The sequence below is a fragment of the Anomaloglossus baeobatrachus genome, chromosome 12 (genome assembly GCF_048569485.1).
Source record: "Anomaloglossus baeobatrachus isolate aAnoBae1 chromosome 12, aAnoBae1.hap1, whole genome shotgun sequence".
Lineage (NCBI taxonomy): Eukaryota > Metazoa > Chordata > Amphibia > Anura > Aromobatidae > Anomaloglossus > Anomaloglossus baeobatrachus.
The window spans coordinates 139,528,110-139,539,329 of NC_134364.1; the positions used below are offsets into that span (position 1 = coordinate 139,528,110).

The 11,220-nt window shown below is 58.4% G+C and overlaps 1 protein-coding gene across 2 annotated transcripts; it reads right to left on the bottom strand.

Annotated features, from left to right (window-relative positions):
• Positions 1-269: 269 nt before the first annotated feature.
• Positions 270-10,958, bottom strand: SLC50A1 (solute carrier family 50 member 1). 2 transcript variants are annotated; one of them, XM_075330883.1, is made up of 6 exons: positions 10,770-10,958; positions 9,407-9,501; positions 3,537-3,684; positions 3,288-3,449; positions 857-976; positions 270-785 (listed from the first exon to the last, which is right to left on the bottom strand). In XM_075330883.1, the coding sequence occupies exons 1-6, from the start codon at positions 10,941-10,943 to the stop codon at positions 687-689; spliced, it is 798 nt and encodes a 265-aa protein (XP_075186998.1). In that variant the 5' UTR covers positions 10,944-10,958; the 3' UTR covers positions 270-686. The 2 variants fall into 2 exon arrangements, with proteins under 2 accessions (XP_075186998.1, XP_075186997.1); XM_075330882.1 differs by having other exon boundaries at positions 272-785; positions 3,537-3,660; positions 9,424-9,501; positions 10,770-10,927.
• Between the last annotated feature and the right edge of the window lie 262 nt (positions 10,959-11,220).

Sequence of the window (11,220 nt, forward strand, 5' to 3'; positions counted from 1 at the left end):
CTCAGTCATCTCCCCCTTTCTGTCTCTCGTGTGGCCTTCCTCAGTCATCTCCCCCTTTCTGTCTCTCGTTCGGCCTTCCTCAGTCATCTCCCCCTTTCTGTCTCTCGTTCGGCCTTCCTCAGTCATCTCCCCCTTTCTGTCTCTCGTGTGGCCTTCCTCAGTCATCTTCCCCTTTCTGTCTCTCGTTCGGCCTCCCCGAGCTTCGTCCTTCCACCTCCTCCATCCTCCCCAGCCTTTTTTTCTGTCTCTCTGCATTTAGAGTACTCCGCGCGGACATCTGTTCACTCCGAGGTTAGTGGAAAATAGTTTATTGTACAAAGATTATGAGGCACCGTGGAATCATGGACAGGCCCCGTCCCAAGAGTAAAGTGGGTCATGTGACCCAGACATGTAAACATTCCGCGAGTCGCACACTGCGTGCCATGTGATAGCGGCCATGTTGTTGGTTGGTTTCACCGCAGTCAGGCACCAAGGTTATAGACAGGCGATGCTTGATTGTCGCAGCAAGGAGCAGGTGTGCCCCACTCATGTGTTGCACTGCTGGTTTTGGACCCTAAGTATCACATATCTCTACCCTCCCACCGACAAACAGAAAAGTGCATGAGTTATTACAGCCCACCACCACCGTGGACGTGCAGAGAATTCCTCTGCCAAGAAGGCACTTGAAGCGGGCGGCACTCCGCTGATCAGGCCTGCAAGGAACGGTAAAAGGGCTGGTCCTGCGGATATTTCCAGAACAGCCAGAGGCGCAAGATGCTGGTCACTATCCCGGGGAAGTTGGGGACCTGTGAACAGAGATGGGGAGGTGAGCAAAAACCTGAAGAGTGGTGGGAGACGCAGGGCAGACAGTACTCACCATGATATACGGGTCCCTGTGCTGCAGGCCGTACAGCACCCAGGACGTGGAGGTCAGGAGCGTGGTGACCGTCAGCGGAAAGGAAAGGCACTTGGTGGATTTAGTCCTAATAATCTGAGCCTAGGAAGGAGAAGGCCAGCTTTACCACCAAGGCACACACTGAGCGCTAGAATCCTATACTGTGTAGTACCCAAGCTTCCCGACACACCACAGGCCCATACTGCTTGTGAAACCTCCCTACTGCTACTCCACCGCCACCCCCCCTACATTACTGCTACTCCACCGCCACCCCCCCTACATTACTGCTACTCCACCGCCACCCCCCCTACATTACTGCTACTCCACCGCCACCCCCCCTACATTACTGCTACTCCACCGCCACCCCCCCTACATTACTGCTACTCCACCGCCACCCCCCCTACATTACTGCACTCCACCGCCACCCCCCCTACATTACTGCACTCCACCGCCACCCCCCCTACATTACTGCTACTCCACCGCCACCCCCCCTACATTACTGCTACTCCACCGCCACCCCCCCTACATTACTGCTACTCCACCGCCACCCCCCCACATTACTGCTACTCCACCGCCACCCCCCCCTACATTACTGCTACTCCACCGCCACCCCCCCCCTACATTACTGCTACTCCACCGCCACCGCCACCCCCCCTACATTACTGCTACTCCACCGCCACCCCCCCCTACATTACTGCTACTCCACCGCCACCCCCCCTACATTACTGCTACTCCACCGCCACCCCCCCCTACATTACTGCTACTCCACCGCCACCCCCCCTACATTACTGCTACTCCACCGCCACCCCCCTGCATTACTGCTACTCCACCGCCAAATCCCAGTACATAACTGCTACTCCACCTCCACACCCCCTACATTACTGCTGCCCCACCGCCACCCCCCCTACATTACTGCTACTCCACCTCCACACCCCCTACATTACTGCTGCTCCACCGCCACCCCCCCCCTACGTTACTGCTACTCCACCGCCCCATCCCTCTACGTTACTGCTACTCCACCGCCACACCCCCCTACGTTACTGCACTCCACCGCCACACCCCCCCTACGTTACTGCTACTCCACCGCCCCATCCCTCTACGTTACTGCTACTCCACCGCCACACCCCCCTACGTTACTGTTACTCCACCGCCACACCCCTCTACGTTACTGCTATTCCACCGCCACCCCCCCCTACATTACTGCTACTCCACCGCCACCCCCCCTATATTACTGCTACTCCACCGCCACACCCCCCTACATTACTGCTACTCCACCGCCACCCCCCCTACATTACTGCTACTCCACCGCCACCCCCCCCTACATTACTGCTACTCCACCGCCACCCCCCCTATATTACTGCTACTCCACCGCCACACCCCTCTACGTTACTGCTACTCCACCGCCACACCCCTCTACGTTACTGCTACTCCACCGCCACACCCCTCTACGTTACTGCTACTCCACCGCCCCATCCCTCTACGTTACTGCTACTCCACCGCCACACCCCCCTACGTTACTGCTACTCCACCGCCCCATCCCTCTACGTTACTGCTACTCCACCGCCACACCCCCCTACGTTACTGTTACTCCACCGCCACACCCCCCTACGTTACTGTTACTCCACCGCCACACCCCTCTACGTTACTGCTATTCCACCGCCACCCCCCCTACATTACTGCTACTCCACCGCCACCCCCCCTATATTACTGCTACTCCACCGCCACACCCCCCCTACATTACTGCTACTCCACCGCCACCCCCCCCTACATTACTGCTACTCCACCGCCACCCCCCCCTACATTACTGCTACTCCACCGCCACCCCCCCTATATTACTGCTACTCCACCGCCACACCCCTCTACGTTACTGCTACTCCACCGCCACACCCCTCTACGTTACTGCTACTCCACCGCCCCATCCCTCTACGTTACTGCACTCCACCGCCACACCCCCCCTACGTTACTGCTACTCCACCGCCCCATCCCTCTACGTTACTGCTACTCCACCGCCACACCCCCCTACGTTACTGCACTCCACAGCCACACCCCCCTATGTTACTGCTACTCCACCGCCCCATCCCCCTACGTTACTGCTACTCCACCGCCACACCCCTCTACGTTACTGCTACTCCACCGCCACACCCCTCTACGTTACTGCTATTCCACCGCCCCATCCCTCTGTTACTGCTGCTCCACCGCCCCATCCCCCTACATTACTGCGGCTCCACCGCCACATCCCCCTACATTACTACTGTTCCACCGCCACATCCCCCTACATTACTACTGTTCCACCGCCACATCCTTGTACATTCCTGGTAATATGCTACCACCTGGACCTGCCAAGCCCTTTCAGCGGTCCAGTGGTCACCAGTGCAGTTAGTGATGGGTTGAAATATTTTAGGAGTAGGATTACCAGGTCCACAATGGGGGAGAGGTACATGCTGATGGTGAAGACGCTGCAGAACAGACCCAACTGGCTGAGGCGTGAGTCTACATCTTGGACCCAAAGATAGAAGTACATGTACCCCAGAACCAGGACACCCAGCGACAAGAGCACTTGGTACAGGGGGTAACGCTGCAACACAAAGACACAAGATGTCAGCAAAGCCAGGAGCAGCAACACCCACCGGCCAGCCGCACGTGCAGGAGGAAAGACATGAACCTTTTCTGCTGTGTAGACTATGAAGGCCACAATGTAGAGCGACTGCAGGGAGGCCCCGATGGAGTTCACTGTGATCAGGGTCCAGTCCTCCTTCAGGAGGCCGTAATACAACCAGCCAAGATTACTGCAAGATACAAGCACATCATCACTACTCCACCCATCATCAGCCCGAACCCTCACAGGAAATCAATACTGTCCTACATTGTATACAGACTAGCCTCAGCCTAACCCCTACTGCTCTCCATTCCCAGGCTAGCCTCAGCCTAACCCCTACAGCTCTCCATCCCCAGGCTAGCCTCAGCCTAACCCCTACTGCTCTCCATCCCCAGACTAGCATAGTTTTTCATTAAACACAGCTGCCATACAGGTATTTAAGATGCCCACGAGCCTACCCACCTCACTCCCTGACGAAGCGGTTGCGAAACGATCGTTGGAGTGTTTGGTGAGGGTGGGCTATTAACTCTTTCTGGCCTTGGTTGAGCTTTGGTATTTATACCATATACTGAATGAAACTGATGCTGTTAGATGATTGTTTATAACATTATAGCTATGGTGTTGGCTCTGCACTTTTATTCTAGTGCAGTTTTGCTGTTGTTGGATAGTGACTCTTTAATTCTCCAGCTATTTTGGGGATCCCAATAGAGGACAACAATGCTATACTCTATATAAGGTAGTGGCTCCTCCATTCTGCCACTGTTGCAGGTTATACTAAGGGGTACTATCTGCCATTACTTTATGAATAATTTATTGACATCTATGCATTGTATGTGACCTCAGATATGAAGATACACACACAAACAAACTTGTGTCATTTCTTGCTGTAGTGAATTTGTATATATATTATGAGATTAATACTGCATATACTAAATACTGACGTATATATATTGCCAGTTATGACGTGTATCTCAATTTATTTGAATAACTGTCTAATTTGACTCTATCATGTATGTAAACACCATTATATGAAGTTGATGATGATTTGATGGTATAACAGCATTAGGATTTTGGTTCCCTTGGCCATTTACTTTGTGCCCTCCTCGCCACTATGTGGTCTATGTCTGTCTGTTTTTAACTATGTGTTTAGTTTTAATAATAAAATTTATATTTTTCATAAATCATTGTTCATGGAATAATTTTGGAGTGCTCTGTGTTTGGTTATATTCCTGAACGTGACCTTTCTTAAGGTATATCTGGGATGAATATCCTCCTGATTATAGGTTTTCTAGCCTCAGCCTAACCCTGGCTCCAACCCATCCCCAGACTAGCCTCAGCCTAACCCCTACTGCTCTCCATCCCCAGACTAGCCTCAGCCTAACCCCTACTGCTCTCCATCCCCAGACTAGCCTCAGCCTAACCCCTACTGCTCTCCATCCCCAGACTAGCCTCAGCCTAACCCCTACTGCTCTCCATCCCCAGACTAGCCTCAGCCTAACCCCTACTGCTCTCCATCCCCAGACTAGCCTCAGCCTAACCCCTACTGCTCTCCATCCCCAGACTAGCCTCAGCCTAACCCCTACTGCTCTCCATCCCCAGACTAGCCTCAGCCTAACCCCTACTGCTCACTAGCCTCAGCCTAACCCCTACTGCCCTCCATCCCCAGACTAGCCTCAGCCTAACCCCTACTGCTCTCTATCCCCAGACTAGCCTCAGCCTAACCCCTACTGTTCTCCATCCCCAGACTAGCCTCAGCCTAACCCTGGCTCCAACCCATCCCCAGACTAGCCTCAGCCTAACCCCTACTGCTCTCCATCCCCAGACTAGTCTCAGCCTAATCCCTACTGCTCACTAGCCTCAGCCTAACCCCTACTACTCTCCATCCCCAGACTAGCCTCAGCCTAACCCCTACTGCTCTCTATCCCCAGACTAGCCTCAGCCTAACCCCTACTGCTCACTAGCCTCAGCCTAACCCCTACTGCTCTCCATCCCCAGACTAGCCTCAGCCTAACCCCTACTGTTCTCCATCCCCAGACTAGCCTCAGCCTAACCCTGGCTCCAACCCATCCCCAGACTAGCCTCAGCCTAACCCCTACTGCTCTCCATCCCCAGACTAGCCTCAGCCTAACCCCTACTGCTCTCCATCCCCAGGCTAGACTCAGCCTAACCCCTACTTCTCTCCATCCCCAGGCTAGCCTCAGCCTAACCCCTACTTCTCTCCATCCCCAGGCTAGCCTCAGCCTAACCCCTACTGCTCACTAGCCTCAGCCTAACCCCTACTGCTCTCCATCCCCAGACTAGCCTCAGCCTAACCCCTACTGTTCTCCATCCCCAGACTAGCCTCAGCCTAACCCTGGCTCCACCCCATCCCCAGACTAGCCTCAGCCTAACCCTGGCTCCACCCCATCAACAGACTAGCCTCAGCCTAACCGCTACTGCTCTCCACCCCAGTCTAGCCTCAGCCTAACCCCTACTCCTCCCCAGACTAGCCACAGCCTAACCCCTACTCCTCCCCAGACTAGCCACAGCCTAACCCCTACTCCTCCCCAGACTAGCCTCAGCCTTACCCCTACTCCTCCCCAGACTAGCCTCAGCCTTACCCCTACTCCTCCCCAGACTAGCCTCAGCCTTACCCCTACTCCTCCCCAGACTAGCCTCAGCCTTACCCCTACTCCTCCCCAGACTAGCCTCAGCCTTACCCCTACTCCTCCCCAGACTAGACTCAGCCTTACCCCTACTCCTCCCCAGACTAGACTCAGCCTTACCCCTACTCCTCCCCAGACTAGACTCAGCCTTACCCCTACTCCTCCCCAGACTAGACTCAGCCTTACCCCTACTCCTCCCCAGACTAGACTCAGCCTTACCCCTACTCCTCCCCAGACTAGACTCAGCCTTACCCCTACTCCTCCCCAGACTAGCCTCAACCTTACCCCTACTCCTCCCCAGACTAGCCTCAGCCTTACCCCTACTCCTCCCCAGACTAGCCTCAACCTAACCCCTACTGCTCTCCATCCCCAGACTAGCCTCAGCCTAACCCCTACTGCTCTCCATCCCCAGCCTAACCCCTACTGCTCTCCATCCCCAGACTAGCCTCAGCCTAACCCCTACTGCTCTCCATCCCCAGACTAGCCTCAGCCTAACCCCTACTGCTCTCCATCCCCAGACTAGCCTCAGCCTAACCCCTACCGCTCTCCATCCCCAGGCTAGACTCAGCCTAACCCTGGCTCCAACCCATCCCCAGACTAGCCTCAACCTAACCCCTACCGCTCTCCATCCCCAGACTTGCCTCAGCCTAACCCCTACTGCTCTCCATCCCCAGGCTAGACTCAGCCTAACCCCTACTTCTCTCCATCCCCAGGCTAGACTCAGCCTAACCCCTACTTCTCTCCATCCCCAGACTAGCCTCAGCCTAACCCTGGCTCCAACCCATCCCCAGACTAGCCTCAGCCTAACCCCTACCGCTCTCCATCCCCAGTCTAGCCTCAGCCTAACCCCTACCGCTCTCCATCCCCAGGCTAGCCTCAGCCTAACCCCTACCGCTCTCCATCCCCAGACTAGCCTCAGCCTAACCCCTACCGCTCTCCATCCCCAGACTAGCCTCAGCCTAACCCCTACCGCTCTCCATCCCCAGACTAGCCTCAGCCTAACCCCTACCGCTCTCCATCCCCAGGCTAGCCTCAGCCTAACCCCTACTTCACTCCATCCCCAGGCTAGCCTCAGCCTAACCCCTACTGCTCTCCATCCCCAGACTAGCCTCAGCCTAACCCCTACTGCTCTCCATTCCCAGACTCGCCTCAGCCTAACCCCTACTGCTCTCCATCCCCAGACTAGCCTCAGCCTAACCCCTACTGCTCTCCATCCCCAGACTAGCCTCAACCTAACCCCTACTGCTCTCCATCCCCAGACTAGCCTCAGCCTAACCCCTACTGCGCTCCATCCCCAAACTAGCCTCAGCCTAACCCCTACTGCTCTCCATCCCCAGACTAGCCTCAGCCTAACCCCTACTGCTCTCCATCCCCAGACTAGCCTCAACCTAACCCCTACCGCTCTCCATCCCCAGACTTGCCTCAGCCTAACCCCTACTTCTCTCCATCCCCAGGCTAGACTCAGCCTAACCCCTACTTCTCTCCATCCCCAGGCTAGCCTCAGCCTAACCCTGGCTCCAACCCATCCCCAGACTAGCCTCAGCCTAACCCCTACCGCTCTCCATCCCCAGTCTAGCCTCAGCCTAACCCCTACCGCTCTCCATCCCCAGTCTAGCCTCAGCCTAACCCCTACCGCTCTCCATCCCCAGGCTAGCCTCAGCCTAACCCCTACTGCTCTCCATCCCCAGACTAGCCTCAGCCTAACCCCTACCGCTCTCCATCCCCAGACTAGCCTCAGCCTAACCCCTACCGCTCTCCATCCCCAGACTAGCCTCAGCCTAACCCCTACCGCTCTCCATCCCCAGGCTAGCCTCAGCCTAACCCCTACTTCACTCCATCCCCAGGCTAGCCTCAGCCTAACCCCTACTGCTCTCCATCCCCAGACTAGCCTCAGCCTAACCCCTACTGCTCTCCATTCCCAGACTCGCCTCAGCCTAACCCCTACTGCTCTCCATCCCCAGACTAGCCTCAGCCTAACCCCTACTGCTCTCCATCCCCAGACTAGCCTCAACCTAACCCCTACTGCTCTCCATCCCCAGACTAGCCTCAGCCTAACCCCTACTGCGCTCCATCCCCAAACTAGCCTCAGCCTAACCCCTACTGCTCTCCATCCCCAGACTAGCCTCAGCCTAACCCCTACTGCTCTCCATCCCCAGACTAGCCTCAGCCTAACCCCTACTGCTCTCCATCCCCAGACTAGCCTCAGCCTAACCCCTACTGCTCTCCATCCCCAGACTAGCCTCAGCCTAACCCTGGCTCCACCCCATCCCCAGACTAGCCTCAGCCTAACCCTGGCTCCACCCCATCCCCAGACTAGCCTCAGCCTAACCCTTACTCCTTCCCAGACTAGCCTCAGCCTAACCCCTACTGCTCTCCATTCCCAGACTAGCCTCAGCCTAACCCCTACTGCTCTCCATTCCCAGACTAGCCTCAGCCTAACCCCTACTCCTCCCCAGACTAGCCACAGCCTAACCCCTACTCCTCCCCAGACTAGCCACAGCCTAACCCCTACTCCTCACCAGACTAGCCTCAGCCTGACCCCTACTCCTCACCAGACTAGCCACAGCCTAACCCCTACTCCTCACCAGACTAGCCACAGCCTAACCCCTACTCCTCACCAGACTAGCCACAGCCTAACCCCTACTCCACCCCAGTCTAGCCTCAGCCTGACCCCTACTCCTCACCAGACTAGCCACAGCTTAACCCCTACTCCTCACCAGACTAGCCACAGCCTAACCCCTACTCCTCACCAGACTAGCCTCAGCCTAACCCCTACTCCTCACCAGACTAGCCTCAGCCTAACCCCTACTCCTCACAAGACTAGCCTCAGCCTAACCTTCACTCCTCACAAGACTAGCCTCAGCCTAACCCCTACTCCTCACAAGACTAGCCTCAGCCTAACCCCTACTCCTCACAAGACTAGCCTCAGCCTAACCCCTACTCCTCACAAGACTAGCCACAGCCTAACCCCTACTCCTCACAAGACTAGCCACAGCCTAACCCCTACTCCTCACCAGACTAGCCACAGCCTAACCCCTACTCCTCACCAGACTAGCCACAGCCTAACCCCTACTCCTCACCAGACTAGCCACAGCCTAACCCCTACTCCTCACAAGACTAGCCACAGCCTAACCCCTACTCCTCACAAGACTAGCCACAGCCTAACCCCTACTCCTCACAAGACTAGCCTCAGCCTAACCCCTACTCCTCACAAGACTAGCCTCAGCTACTCAGAATTGGAGGCACTAAGTCACAAACTCACCAAATACCCGGACATAGCTGCGGTGTCACCCCGGACCCAAACCTACTTCACATCTGTAGTCAGGAACGGCAGGAACTGGATATTGTCCACACTCCGCCTGGAGATCATCACACGCAGGTCCGACCTGAGAGGAGAGCGGAGTGAGGGCAGTGGGAGACGGCGCCCCCCACCCACTGTACGGAGCGGCGCCCCCCACCCACTGTACGGAGCGGCGCCCCCCACCCACTGTACGGAGCGGCGCCCCCCACCCACTGTACGGAGCGGCGCCCCCACCCACTGTACGGAGCGGCGCCCCCCACCCACTGTACGGAGCGGCGCCCCCCACCCACTGTACGGAGCGGCGCCCCCCACCCACTGTACGGAGCGGAGACAGCGCCCCCACCCACTGTACGGAGCGGAGACAGCGCCCCCACCCACTGTACGGAGCGGAGACAGCGCCCCCACCCACTGTACGGAGCGGAGACAGCGCCCCCCACCCACTGTACGGAGCGGAGACAGCGCCCCCACCCACTGTACGGAGCGGAGACAGCGCCCCCCACCCACTGTACGGAGCGGAGACAGCGCCCCCCACCCACTGTACGGAGCGGAGACAGCGCCCCCCACCCACTGTACGGAGCGGAGACAGCGCCCCCCACCCACTGTACGGAGCGGAGACAGCGCCCCCCACCCACTGTACGGAGCGGAGACAGCGCCCCCCACCCACTGTACGGAGCGGAGACAGCGCCCCCCACCCACTGTACGGAGCGGAGACAGCGCCCCCCACCCACTGTACGGAGCGGAGACAGCGCCCCCCACCCACTGTACGGAGCGGAGACAGCGCCCCCCACCCACTGTACGGAGCGGAGACAGCGCCCCCCACCCACTGTACGGAGCGGAGACAGCGCCCCCCACCCACTGTACGGAGCGGAGACAGCGCCCCCCACCCACTGTACGGAGCGGAGACAGCGCCCCCCACCCACTGTACGGAGCGAGGACAGCGCCCCCCACCCACTGTACGGAGCGGAGACAGCGCCCCCCACCCACTGTACGGAGCGGGGACAGCGCCCCCCACCCACTGTACGGAGCGGGGACAGCGCCCCCCACCCACTGTACGGAGCGGAGACAGCGCCCCCCACCCACTGTACGGAGCGGGGACAGCGCCCCCCACCCACTGTACGGAGCGGGGACAGCGCCCCCCACCCACTGTACGGAGCGGGGACAGCGCCCCCCACCCACTGTACGGAGCGGGGACAGCGCCCCCCACCCACTGTACGGAGCGGGGACAGCGCCCCCCACCCACTGTACGGAGCGGCGCCCCCCACCCACTGTACGGAGCGGCGCCCCCCACCCACTGTACGGAGCGGCGCCCCCCACCCACTGTACGGAGCGAGGACAGCGCCCCCTACCACTCACAGGCCGCTGGAGAACATGGCGAGAGTAAAGATGATGCAGGCGCCGGAGAGCAGCCACATCCCGTCCATGGTGAGGGAGCCCGAAGGCGGCGGAGGACCGGGTACAGGCGGCAGCAGCGGACCGGATACAGGCCGTGGCCCTCCCCCGGCACAGCCCCGCCTCCACCCGCCACATCACCCGCGGGTCACCGCGACCTCACACGGTTCACCCGCTGGTCACCACAGGAAAGCAGGAGTAACACCCAGCACCATCCCCGCTGCATCACTCCCGGCAGACAGGACATCCAGAAATGGGACCACACAACCTCCTCCCGAAATGGGACCACACACCCCCCTCCTCCCGAAATGGGACCAAACGCCCCCCTCCTCCCGAAATGGGACCAAACACCCCCCTCCTCCCGAAATGGGACCACACAACCCCCCTCCTCCCGAAATGGGACCAAACGCCCCCC